Genomic DNA, 13,967 nt, shown 5'->3' with positions numbered 1-13,967 from the left:
GCCTGTGTTGAGCGCTCAGTGGATCTGCGTTCGACTACTCCGCCTAGGCTGCACTGTCGAGTGCAGATCCACTGAGGGCAGCGCAAGCTAGCAAGACAGAAGCTAAGCTCGTTGCAACATGGCAACTACCTCAACGCTACCCGAAATTGAACCTCCCCCACTCTCATTCAGATCTGGCGTTTGAAACTATCTTGGTTTTCATGTGAAGCATGAACCTGATGGTAAGCGTGTCATGGACAAAAGTAAAACAGTATGTCGGATGAGCCACGCAATGCTCAATTGGTGGGAACTAGTGCGTTAGCGCAGTTAGCTCGTTGAGGTTTTGACGCTGTCCAGCCCCACGCACAGGACGATCAGCGGTAAGTCGTTAACGGAGATTTGCCGCGTTATGGCGTTAATGTCATTTTAACGAGATTAACGCTGACAGCACTAGTGGGAACACAACGAATATGACTGCACATTTACTCCGACATCATCCTAGTGCAAAGACAAGTGGAAGCAGACAAAAACAACAAGCACGCATGCTACAAGCTTTACCCAGTCATTTAGACAGCCGTTAGCACATGATTCTCCTTATGGGGACCTGATATGTTTAATATGCTGCTGAGAATATACCCCAGAAGAAGTGTATAGTATAGCTTTTATTTTGGAAAGAGCCATTTCTCTGTAATAAACTCTCTTTTCCAAAGATGAGTAATTTCTCAATCAGATTTATTTTTTATTACTTTGTTGTTTCAGCAACGTTAAATTTAAAAACTGTACTTTTGAGTTAAAATATATATTTATAATTTTAATAAATGACAAATTAAAAAGGCATAAACATTTTTTTTGTATTGAAAAAATATGGAACCGTGACACCAAAGAATTGAACCGAACTGAACCGTGAATTTTGTGTATCGTTGCACCCCTAATAATATATATATATATATATATATATACTAGAGATGGACCGATCCGATATTACGTATCGGTATCGGTCCGATACTGACCCAAATTACTGGATCGGATATCAGCGAGAAATAAAAAATGTAATCCGATCCATTAAATATCAAAAAAGCACCTCACAAAACTTGCTACGCGTAACTCGGCTCATAACCGTAGCACGTAGCAGCAGTGTGCATCACGTGATAGAGCGGCTGTGTGTATTTGTAGCCTTGCTAGCAAACCAGCATTTCATCTATGAGGAAGTTTTCCCAGAGAGAAGTAAAGCAAGTGTGTAAATTCATCTCTGAATGTCTGTAAAGCATTCCCACGTTAAGCTTAACAACCATACCTGGAGCGACTGCCTCTCTCTCTCTCTCTCCTGCTGCTACTTCAATCTTGAAACTGCTTAATGATCAGCTGATCGGCTTTTCTGTCGCCAGACCGTCTCTCTTCTTAGTTTTTGGCCCACTTCTCACCAGAAAGAGGAAACCAGCGGCTGAACAACAGCAGCACGTTTAAGCTTGATAAGCTGTTGTTAGAATTTATTTAATATTACTTTCTAGACCAGGATCCTTTTCTACGTAGCTGACGGCTGGTAATTGTGCAGGGGCGGATCTAGCAAAGTTTAGCCAGGGGGGCCGATAGGGCATGAACAGGGAAAAGGGGGCACAAAGACATACTTTTCTTTCTTATTCTCATTTAAAATGTCTAGTTTTTAATAAATAATTATCTGACTCTTACACCCAAAGTTTTAATCTTGTGTAAAATATATAGAAGTCCATTACTGTATATAGTAACTGTTAAGACCCTAGTAAGCTATACTACTTTTTCCTTTGGGAAGATACCATCTGTGCAGTCTGCAATTCTGTTGAAGAAAGATGTTGAATCTATTTAATTATTCTTGAAAAATAATTTATTTTTGTGCATTTTCCCCCTGCATCAAATTAAATTTGATTACATCGATTAAGCATCATGAGGTGGAGGGTGGTTCCCTATTTTTTTTTTTTTTTTTGCTGGGAGTTTGCAATCCTATTAGTTAGGTTGCTTAATATTTCTGCTAAGTACTCTTTAAAATACCAGAATAGGGAGGATGGAGCAGGTTTAACTTTATTAGATTGATCAGTGTTGCTGAACTATGACATATTTTGGACGCAGTGTATTTTTTACATACAGGTATAACAGAATAGCTTTAGTGTTGTTATTTATTTAAACTTGAGTATAAACTTATACAAAATGCAGCAAGATATTAAAAAAACGTTTTGTTGATTAAAAAACACACTATATCGGATTCATATCGGTATCGGCAGATATCCAAATTTATGATATCGGTATCGGTATCGGACATAAAAAAGTGGTATCGTGCCATCTCTAATATATACATATATATATATATATATATATATATATATATATATATATATGCGTTACTCTAAATTACTCTAAATTGCAGCCCAGTGAATTTGTAGCAGCTTGGATCTCTTAATCAGGCCAAATTAAGGGAGTGTCTTGTGAACATGCACTTAATACTTTCACTAAATGTTTGTATTGGTGAGTCACTGATGTGAATCCTGACACCTCTATGGCTTTTGTTTTCTCTTAGGGGATGGAGGAAACGATGTCAGCATGATCCAGGAAGCGGACTGTGGCGTGGGAGTGGAGGGGAAAGTAAGACTCTCCATCTCATCGCTTCACATTGACGTGCCACTCGCACAGATTTTTGCTTTCTGTTTCCTGTCAAGATCTCTCACATTCAGAGAGTTGTAAAAGGACATGCACACAGATGATTCCTCTTTTTGAGGAACTATTGTGTGAATAGAGGAAACAAAATGACAGGATGCTTTGTGCTTTGTACTGTATATTTATCATAAAAGTAAGAATCTCCCATCAGCCCGTCTCTTCTACTTCTCATTGTTCTCTCTGAAAGTTGCCTGTCAAGTTGGTTAGTATGCTCAGACATGGATCCTTATATTTGTGACAACAGTGGTATTACCGGCAGCAGACGGTGCAGCTGTGCTCCTGGTTTAGTCTTTACTCTTTACTTTTTAACATAAAGTAAATAAGCATATTAAAATATGGAGTTTAGTACAGCTGACCTTCAAAGTTTAAAACTGCTCAATAGTTGACTATAAATTTTATCTTTATTATGAAGAGAAACAAACTTGCAAATCTGGTCGCAAACTAAAAGATGCTGTAGTTGACATACATCAGCGGTCCCCAACCTTTTTTGCGCTACGGTTTAATGTCAGGCGATATTTTCACTGACCGACCATTATGGTGTCGCAGATAAATACAACAAATTAAAATGATACGACCGAGACAAAAACTGTGGTATTTTGTAAATACAATAATAAACGCAAATTCACTGTGTAATTGTGTAACTTTATTAACGGCGTTCTCCTGAAATGCGCCAACAACAATGAGAGTAACATCCTCCTCTCTGCCCCTTAATGCTCTTTGGTTGCTATGGTAACGTGTAAACATTTCTTTCAAAATAAGACACACAACTACAACACGGGAAAAGACCCAGGGAAACCGGGTTAAAAATAAAAACCATAATTTCACTTCCGGGCCTGAACTCTCGTGGCCCGGTACCAAACGACTCCACTGATGTACACAATTTATCTTTTCCGCTATCTTCTGTGTATTTATCGTCCATCGCTTTTCTTAACTGCTTATCCATATAAGGTTTCACACAGCTGAAGCCTGTCCCAGGTGATATTGAGGTGTGAGGCTGGGTAAAGGATGACAAGTCCGAGACAGGGCTATCAGAGGCAACCATGCAAACTCACATCCACACCAATGCAGATTCTGTGATTCTCAGTTTTTCTTCTGATATGTCCAAATTGAGAAAGTTCACACTACAGTCAATCAAGTTTTTCCTACAACTTTTTCTCCATATTTTTAGCATGGCATCGTTGTCCTTTCTGCAGTGAGAACCACTGATCTAAGCTAACATGTTCAATTTTGGATTATAGGGGAGATTCTATGCAGGCACAAAGAGAACATGAAAACAAATAACAGCAGGCTGGAACTCAGAAACCTTTTACTGTGAGGAAATGGTTGCTTACTACAGTACCACCATTCTGGCAATGATGCCCCCTATCCCAACAATCTTTGGGATAGGGGGCATCATTGCCAGATCTAAACTCTCTCCTTTCATGCATACTGCATAGACAAACTCGTTCAGACTAATGTGCATAAAAAGCTGAAAACCCATTTGTATTTTGGAAGGAAGATGGTGCACTCACAGGATGGACTTGGCATCTTAAATACATTTTTTCTGTCTGTTCCAAACATAATCTTATGATGGTAAATAAAAGGTGGAAAGCTACACAGTTATTCCTGGGCTGCTTGTCAGAGAGGAAGCTAAAGGTTTAATAACAGAAAATCTGCAGTTCTATGAAAATCCTCTGGTTCTAACATCTCAAACATGAATATTTGCTCAATTTTTAAACAGGAGACTTATTATGTGCAATGCTGCTTTTTGTGAATTTGTATTGCTAATTATGAACTTTATGCTTATTTTACCTTCAGTCTGTTTTTTTCCCTCCCAAAAAGCTGTTTTATTTGTACAAAATCAATTCACAATACTCAAAGCATGCTTTTCAGGTCAGTCTTTGCGCAGTGTGTCCTCAGTGTCCTCTGCTGTGTGTTTGGCAGGAAGGAAAGCAGGCCTCTTTGGCTGCCGACTTCTCGGTGACTCAGTTTAAACATTTAGGCCGTCTCCTCATGGTCCATGGGCGGAACAGCTACAAAAGGTCTGCGGCCCTCAGCCAGTTTGTCATCCACAGGAGCCTGTGCATCAGCACCATGCAGGTAGAGACTAACAAATACACAGTGTCGTATTGGTTTGTGTGCATGAGTCATGTAAACATCATGCTGAATAACTTAGAACTACAAGTATTTTCCACTTGCTGTGGGATAGTTTCTTGTTTTAGTTTGCAAAACTGTCACTACTTTATATTTTACTGCTTTATCAGTCTTCAGTTGTAACAATTTAGGTAATGCACCACACACTTCATAGGGTGCTTTTTTCTGTGTTAAATATTGTGCTGGTAATCAGGATGTCAAGCTATTTCAGTATGTTGTGAATTAAATTTAACCTTCTAAAAACAGTAAACTTCTCTTTTCTTTGTTTTCTTTACTCCCATGCTCAACTGCATAATGTCAAAAAAAGGTTGAGATGAGCAAAAGCAAAAGGACTGTGTTTAGTGTTTGAATTTAGCTAATCGGTTTGGCCCTTTTCTGCTTGTTTGTAGCCAAAACCACACTGCAAAAAAAGTGTATGCAGCCTTAAAGTTAATGCAGGGAGGTGTTTTTTGTTCTTACTCACAGCACCTAAAATCTAAATGTAGAGAGGATCAGTTTGGGGAGAGGCAGGGAGAGGTTTCAGGGGTGGTCTTGGAAGGGCGGGATGCATGATGACTCAGAGAAGGCAGTCTGTGGTGCCCTTCTAAACTGCCCCCACCGGGCCTAACAAGTCTGTCTAGTTCCCATGTCCCAGTCCAACATCAGCCCCCGCGGTGGAGGGGCAACCCATGACTCACTGTATCGTGGACTTTGGGGTTTTGGGGAGGCCTTCCTCCGCATGTCTCACAATAACACCAACCACAGCTGGAGCTGTGACCTCTCCAGTTTGCAGCTGTCTGACTAATTGACATCTCATCATTTTAAACTGTAGAATTTGCCATTGTAGTCCGAGTATTTGCAGTAGTTTGATTTAGAATGATGTCCTTGTGGTCACCTTTTGATTTTTGTGTTCCCACAGAAGGTTAATGTTAAAGCTGGGTTTCTTTTAATGGGGTGTATTACGCTTTCCCTTTTTTTTTTTTTCATAGAAATGTTATTAGAATTGGTGGATGGTTATATTAAGGCTAAAGCAGTTACCCTTAAAATCTCACATAGTTATAGATATAGATATCTATGAGCACAACCATACCTGCTGTTCAAGTCTTCTGTTAATGGAGGGCAGCCTATCAAAAGCTTACAGGAAGGTGTAAGGAGTTTAAAAATCAGTTTTAAACTGTGAGTCATGCAAAAGTACTCGATTAAAAATGAGTATAAAAGGCCTCCTTTAATGAAAGTATGGTGTTTTTTCTGTCATTGAGTTCAAATATCAGTGTGTCAATGTTCCAATACTGCTTATAATATCATTTGGGTGTTGAAATGAGAAAAATCACAGATAAGAGTTTCTCATTCGTTCTTCTTCTGTTCCTTTAGGCAGTTTTCTCCTCTGTTTTCTACTTTGCTTCAGTCCCACTCTACCAAGGATTCCTGATTATTGGGTAAGATACACGCTCTGAATGGAGATGACTTATCAAGAGAGCATTTAGCTGCCTTGTGTCCCTGGCATTTCCTCTGTGTTAAGACTATTGAAATGTTTAAAAGGGGAAATATGCAAAATCTTACAATGAAAGATTTCAACCAATTTGTACACGTGACATTTTATCTGGGAAGTATTCATCACACTCGATTTTTGTCTGTTTCAGCTATTCCACTATCTACACCATGTTCCCTGTCTTCTCCCTGGTGTTGGACAAAGATGTTAAGTCAGAGGTTGCCATGCTATACCCAGAGTTGTATAAGGATCTTTTGAAGGTATCTAGTAAATGTTCGCAAATTAACTATTGCTGTGCAGGCACGTAAGTTTGAATCGGTGAATATGAACGCACTGTCTTCTTTTCACAGGGTCGACCACTATCTTTCAAGACGTTCCTAATATGGGTTTTAATAAGTATATATCAAGGTAAGAGAGAGTTTGTGCAAACTGCTGGCAATGAGTCAGTAATTCTAAATATACTTAATTTCTAAGTACTTTACAGCATCTAAGCTGTATTTCAGGTCATATGTTTGTTTAAATGTTTGTATCTGTACAAGACGTCTACACTGGCAGACTGATGAGTCACTCCCCGTCAAACAAACAAGATATATTGCTTAGGTTCATGACTTATCACTCTCGAAAAGCCCACACACTTTCTTCTTTTCTTTAGGGACTTTGTTAAAGAAAAACTTGAGGTAACTTTCCGACATGGACCGTTGCAATGAAAGCTGTTTACGCGGGCATTCGAAACTACACCCCGAAACCTTTTTTGTCTATTTCTGTCGAAACGCTGTATATCCAAGCAGTGGTAAGGGCGTTTTTTGCAAACCACTTCTGTGTGTTTGTATCATTCTTCTCGGTCCTATTCATGCTTGTATGTTAAAGGAGGCACGATTCTATTAGATAGAAGAGTGCTACTGTTACTGGCCAAAGATTACTTTGGAAAATCTCTCATAACAACCATAATATGCAGGAAATGCTTAAATGTAAGGGTGTTTTAAAGAGGTAATGAAGTGGGCTTTGTTCTTCTTATATAAGAGCTAAGTTTTCTCTTTTAAATTAATATTTTGATTAATTTGTTTTTTTTAGTCTCTGTAATAAGCCAAACACATTGGCCACTTTATTAGGTACACCTTGTCAGCCTACCTTAATTCTTTACTGCGATGATTCAACGAGGCGCTGAAAAGTTTACTCTGAGATTTTTGGTACATATTGACAAGACAACATGAAGTAAATAAACAGTTGCTGAATCTCCCATTTCTCCACATTGCAAAGGTTCTCTATTAGATTGATCTCTGCTGACTTTGGAGACCATCTGAGTACAGTGAACACGTTGCGATGTTCACAGTATTTGAGCTTTGTGACATGATGGTGTGTTATCTAGCATCAGAATCAGCATACTTTATTAATCCCCAAGGAAATTATGTGGTTACAGTTGCTCCAGTATAAATAACAGAAACAGACTAGACTATTTAACAATACAATATGTTACAGATAATTTAAGAAATAGCACAATATATACAAATCACTCAATAATTAATATCAAGGATTGACAGAGGTGATTGTAATTATAAACAGGGCTGCACATAAGTGGTCCGCAGGTGCGCATTCGCTGTCAAAATAAAAGACGCGCACCAGATAAGAAGTTACAACGCGCGTTTGCGTACATAAGATTTTCTGGAGGAGGACAGACATTTGTTTAGAACTCTTAAAGATGTTGAAGAAGCTCCTTTAAGCAATTACCTTCAAAGAAATGTCAGAAGGAGTCGGAACTGCAAAAGAAGCGCGTATATTGGGAAAAGTGGTTGCGGGAGATGAGCTGGCTTCAAATAAATGATGAACGCACAGAGATGTGGTGCAGAATATGCCGTGAAAGTCCCACTCTAGCAGACAAAAACAGTGCCTTTTATATGTACGTGAACGTGCGTTGCAACTTCTTATCTGGTGCGCGTGTTTTATTTTGAAAGCGCATGCACACCTGCAGACCACTTATGAACACCTCTGATTATAAATCAAGAATGTTGACAGGAATTTTACATAGTAGGAAAGAGCATGTGCAAAAAGGCTGTAACTATTGCAGTGTTTACTGTGTGTTAGATGGAGGACTTGTACAGAGAGATGGCCACAGGCAGGAATGATTTTCTGTGTTGTTCAGTGGTGCTTTTTGGTAATCTCAGTCTCTCACTGAACGTGCTCCTGTGGCTAGCCAGCATGTCGTGGAGTGGGTGGGAGGTGTTATCCAACATTGTCTTTATCTTGGACAACATTCGCCTCTCCGACACCACCTTAAGGGAAGCCAGCTCCATCCCCACAACATTACTGGCCTTACGGATCAGTTTGAGTCTGTTGGCGTCTGCAATCCTCAACCTGCTGCCCCAGCATGCAACAGCATAGAGGATTGCACTGGCCAAAACAGGCTGATGGGAAATCCTGAGCATTGCCCGGCAGATGTCGAAGGACTTCGGCCGCCTCAGCAAATAGAGACGACTCTGGCCCTTCTTGTAAAGTGCAGTGGTGTTTTTAACCCAGTCCAGTTTATTGTCTATGTATACTCCAAGGTATTTATAGTCCTCCACAATGTAGAGGATGATACACTGGTGTTATCGTCAGTACCCAGCTAGGCAGTGACATGTAAATGAAGTTTAGTTGGTATCAAAGCGTGTCTGTTCTTAGCATGTCAGCGTGTTGTACATTCAGAGATGCTCTTTTGCATATCTTGGTTGTAACGAGTGCTTGTTTGTGTTGCTCTTCCCTTATTGTCACTCGAAGCAGTCTGGCCATTCTTCTCTGACACCAACATTGCATTTTATCCTAGAAAGCTACCATTCGCTGGATATTTTCTCTTTTTCGGGTGATTCTCCGTAAACCATAGAGGTGGTTGTTTGGGAAAATCCCAGTAGATCAGCAGTTTCTGAAATACTCAGACCAGCCCTTCTGTAACAAACAATGGTGCACATTCAAAGTCACTGTAGCCACACAAACATGCAGACACCCCCATTTGGATTCTCAGTTTGAACTAAGCACCTCAGTTTTCCTTTTACTCAAAGCAGAAGTTTCATTATTGTCATTGTTATATGATGAGATTACCATAAATGTTTAATATCTTCATTGTCATTATTTTAATAAAACGAAATTGGATCAGTGTAATGTTAAACAGCTTATTTCAAACTGTGGATGAGCTGAGGAGGTGGATCAAGTTAAATGATCACATTTTTAAGCTTTAGTTACATTAAGGCCTCTTTTTCCTCCACAGGGAGCATCATCATGTATGGAGCAATGCTGCTCTTCGAGTCCGAATTTGTCCATATCGTTGCCATTTCGTTCACCTCTCTTATCCTGACTGAGCTACTGATGGTGGCTCTGACCATTCAGACATGGCACTGGCTCATGATAGTTGCCGAGCTCCTGAGCCTGGCTTCTTATATCGCCTCGCTCGTCTTCCTGCACGAGTTCATCGGTAAGTTAACACGATCGCACACAGATGCATTTATCAGACAAAGAGGGACTTTCAGGCTGAAGCGCTGTCTAATTCATGGGGAAGCAAAGGAAAATGCATTCATTTCTGAATTGATTTCACTACAGTGTTAGTTTGGTTTTTTTGCTGACCTTGAAATAGTACGTCAGCGTTCAGCAGTACGGAGACCCCGCTCATTCATATTGTGTCTCTAGTGTATAATAAACAGCGGTATGCTGAATATTAGGAAGTCCAAAGCTGACTGTATTGACAAATTCTCCTGGTGTGGACGACAGTCAGGCATGCTGTAGTATCAAAGAGGAAATGCCTACAGTCCAGTTAGTTTCCTGTGAGCTTCCAAGGTTTATGTGTTTATCACAGCAAAGGTGTGTTAGAGAATATTACCCCAAAAAAAACAATATTCCCACCAAATAAATAAATTCATAGCCATTAAAAATCTAAAAGAAAAACATTCATAGAACAACAGTTTATTGCCCTGTTGCACCCACACATTTACTTTAGTTGACAAACAGTAAGGCATTTTTAGTTGTGCCATATTAAGATTCGTGACATACACAATACTGTGACCAAGGGCTCTTCAAGGTCTTATTTTGAGCTTTATGTGGGGTGTGGAGTTCCATTTTCAGCCTGCAACCTCAACCACTGAGGATCATGACTGGCGTGTGGTCAAGAATACCCTTTTGGTACACGTTTTCTCCCTCTTCAAGTCAGACTAGAATAGATTTTAAAGCCTATTCTTCTGTTGAATGTGCAGTTTACACTTTTAATTGGACATTTTCCAGGGTTTATTTTTCTGTCTCCTGCATTCGAAGCATTCTGTACCCATATGGCTTTAACTCAAAAAGGCAGGAAATTGTGTTCTTTTTTAAATATGGAAAATGTATACCATAAAATTGTAAACTGCGAGGTGTGCATTTCCAGTAAGACACAGGAAACCGATAGGGTTCGGGGGTACAGATGGTGTGATGTAAGGCAGTGTGTGTGTGAGGTATAGGTGCATGCAAGTGTTATAAAAACAATAGGAAGTAGTTTGGCCTGCTGAAGAACAATGAGCAGCATAGAGGCTACTTCAAAGCCTTATTGATACAAAAATGAAAGCAGAAGCATTATACGCATCAAGTGTGTTTCAGTGTGGTCGTGCTTTCTGAGATCATCATGGTCTCATTTCCTATTTTCATTGCACAAAGAATAGTTTTGAAGTACAAAAATGATGTAGCTTTATAACCCCACATCCTGTCTGAAAATCCTCTCTTATTGTTTCCATCACTATCTAACGCTGTAACCGTTGTCTCTACACCCATGAGTATAAGATAAGATAACCTTTTATTAGTCCCACATGTGGGAAATTTGTTTTGTCACAGCAGAAAGTGGACAGTGTAAAGTTATATAGCAAAAATTAGAATACAATAAGAATAATATACTGTACACAACTGTACAGAATAGAATCAAATAAAATATACAACTGAGTAAAATTACAACAGAATAATAATATGCATCATTTTAATTAAAACACCTTCAAAACTATTAAATTCCCTTAAACATAGGTTGGAGGTTCCTCGGTCTTTTTAGCGGTGTCACCACTTTACAAGCTAATATGAAGCAAGCTGACACATTAGTACACGTTAGCTGTTAGCTTTTAGCTTTTAGCATTAGCTTAGTCTTGCAATACACTGAAATTCTGAAGGTGATGAAAAAGACCTTGGTAGCCAGCATTCAGTGTGTGAAACTGGGAGGATGTGTGTTTAAGGACAAAAAGAAAAACAGTTACTGTTGAAGTCAGTGTCTGGAAATACTTACAAAGCGAACTGCACTGTGTGTGAATGTGTTTTAGACTTTATTTATGTGCATTTCTATTGCAAGTTTGCATTTTTATTAAAAGTCTGGTCTTAAATTTCATTCAAAGTGGCATTGAAAAGGTATTTAAAATTCTGTACCTGCAGACACCCTAAAACAACAACAATCAGGTTGTAGCCCAGACATAAAGAAGTCAGAACTGAACTCTTAACACAGCAAAATTAGCTGAGTTGCAGGTGCGAACAGGAAAAAAGAGAAAAATGTTTTCAATCCTGAACTCTAGTATGATGGTGGGACATGTCTGTTTGTATCCTATAACAACAATCTTACCTTTACCTCTTTTTTGTGTCAGATATTTATTTCATCACCACCGTATCGTTCCTGTGGAAAGTGACTGTCATCACGCTGGTGAGCTGTCTGCCCCTGTACATCCTCAAGTACCTGCGCAGACGCTTCTCTCCACCCAATTACTCCAAGCTGACCTCTTAAACCAAGGTCTCCTCCGAGAGGTCTCAGGATTTGTTTTTTGTGGGAAAACACAAAGATTTTCCTCCCTTTGAACTGCAAACCTGCACCTTGACCAGAGAATCAAATACAGATAAACGCCCTTTAATTTTCTCTGAAAAACTCTTGTTAGAAATGTCAAATGTAGACTGAATCGACAGGGACAGATTGTTTACTGGTTGGGAGAGTTTGTGTCAGTTTAAAAAAAACAACAACAAAACTGTGTTAATTGCATGTATTTTCATGAAAGGACAGACTGATCGTTATTGTCAAGAGCACCTGCAACAAATTTATGCGATGGATTAGACTGACCAGCTTGGACTGGTTTCAGTTGTCCTGTCAGCATTAAAAACATCCCTAACATTAATATACCTGAAACCATTTAGTCTGAATGTAATAAATGCAAAATACAAACAGCTTTCAGTGAATTTTGCAGGTCCAATTTGTTCTATATTTAGGAAATTACACTGGAAAGTTAACTCATTTAGACATCTGTAGATGTATCACTGGTTTTGCAAAGGAATTTGGTCTAATTTCCAGTTCCATCTTAAATAGTAAATTAGTTTTTAATCTAAGAACTGGAATTTGACGTAGCATTTTCACTCAGGACTTGGGTCACACTCTCCTTAAACAGTTATTTCTAAACAGAGTTTGAGAATTGTACGGTTACGGTTACGTTTGCTGGCTAGACTGCATAAAACAGACGTCTGCAAGTTTGTGCATTTGTTTATGCGTCACCTCGAAGCTACATCCCAGCACGGCGGAGGTGGTGCGGTAGTTTATTTTAGCATGACCCGTGGTGTCTGATGTTAAATCTGTCCTTGTCTCATTGTGCGGACCCTGAGTTGTTATTGTTTGTGGAGCGTGGTCAAAACGACCACAAAGGAGTGCCGGTTATTTGCAGCCGAGCCTTCCGCCAGGGCTCCCGACAGGCTGTTTGTTCACAGGAGAATGCACAGTCTCTAATGTGGCCACTTGGGCAGGCCGGCAACGGCCATGCTTCAGCATTGCATGATGACTCACTGTAACAGTGACCTAAAGCCATAACTGAAAATACCCCGGTGACCGGCGTCCAGCCGCCACCTTTCATGTCAGCTAATCCAGGGCCCCCTCACTTCTCACTGCAATAACAAAAAAAGGGATCAAATCAACACACTACTCATCCAAATGTGAATATTGTCAATAAGTATTAGTACTGCACCTTCAAAGAAAAACTTCACGATGCTACACTCCTCATATTTCATTTCACTAGTGGTGTGATGGTGGACTGTGCAAAGTCAGCAGCTAACATGACCACATTGCTTCAGTTTTAAAAAGGCGTTTTTCTCTTATGTAATTAATATGTCAGTATCCAGGGTGCCATAATTAATTTTGTATGCTAAATGGGAATTTCAGTCTTCACTGACTACAGCAAGCTGTTTGCACTGAATCTTTTTTTTTTGTACAACTAATTAGTATATTTTTCTGTTGTAATTGAAGTGCAGAGCGTAAACGATGCTAAAATGGTTCGCTTGCTTGTAAATAACATGATTTTTAATTTATTGCCATGTTTTATTTAACAATGTTGTTTGCACTCAAATGAGCAGAACAAAAAAGGGAGAACTGTGCTGATGTTAATGTTGTGATGATAATTAATAAACATGTTTTCTTTAATTGTGCCATTCTTGTGGATATTTTTTTACTTTTACTTTTATTCTTCTTCACACCATAATTTCTTGCTGTGTGTCATGTCTGTAGCACTCAAAAATCTTCATACGATTTCCAAACGATCCTGATCCTTATATCTTAAAGATCTCAGCAGATATCATTGCTGAGCCAATCGCTCACATTTTTAATATGAGTCCAGCTCCCTACCTAATATTTGGAAAGCTGCCTCTATTCCCCCTTTCTTTAAAAGTGGAGATCATCCTGAAATCTTTGAATCTTAGGTAAGTTTGCTATTATAAAAGT

At 39.2% G+C, this 13,967-nt stretch overlaps 1 protein-coding gene across 1 annotated transcript in view; it reads left to right on the top strand.

Annotated features, from left to right (window-relative positions):
• Nucleotides 1–13,670, top strand: part of atp9a (ATPase phospholipid transporting 9A) — a 36,797-nt gene extending 23,127 nt beyond the window's left edge. Inside the window, exons 22-28 of the mRNA XM_085146232.1 lie at nucleotides 2,525–2,589; nucleotides 4,585–4,740; nucleotides 6,145–6,209; nucleotides 6,414–6,522; nucleotides 6,613–6,670; nucleotides 9,498–9,701; nucleotides 11,866–13,670. Of these exons, the coding sequence (XP_085002358.1) occupies nucleotides 2,525–2,589; nucleotides 4,585–4,740; nucleotides 6,145–6,209; nucleotides 6,414–6,522; nucleotides 6,613–6,670; nucleotides 9,498–9,701; nucleotides 11,866–12,002 (794 nt within the window). The 3' untranslated portion in view covers nucleotides 12,003–13,670. The remainder of the gene's footprint in view (nucleotides 1–2,524; nucleotides 2,590–4,584; nucleotides 4,741–6,144; nucleotides 6,210–6,413; nucleotides 6,523–6,612; nucleotides 6,671–9,497; nucleotides 9,702–11,865) is intronic.
• The last annotated feature ends 297 nt before the right edge of the window (nucleotides 13,671–13,967 follow it).

Source organism: Neolamprologus multifasciatus, chromosome 20, assembly GCF_963576455.1.
Source record: "Neolamprologus multifasciatus chromosome 20, fNeoMul1.2, whole genome shotgun sequence".
NCBI classification, from domain to species: domain Eukaryota; kingdom Metazoa; phylum Chordata; class Actinopteri; order Cichliformes; family Cichlidae; genus Neolamprologus; species Neolamprologus multifasciatus.
Note: the sequence above shows the minus strand (reverse complement) of the source record. Positions and strands in the feature narration are given on the sequence as shown.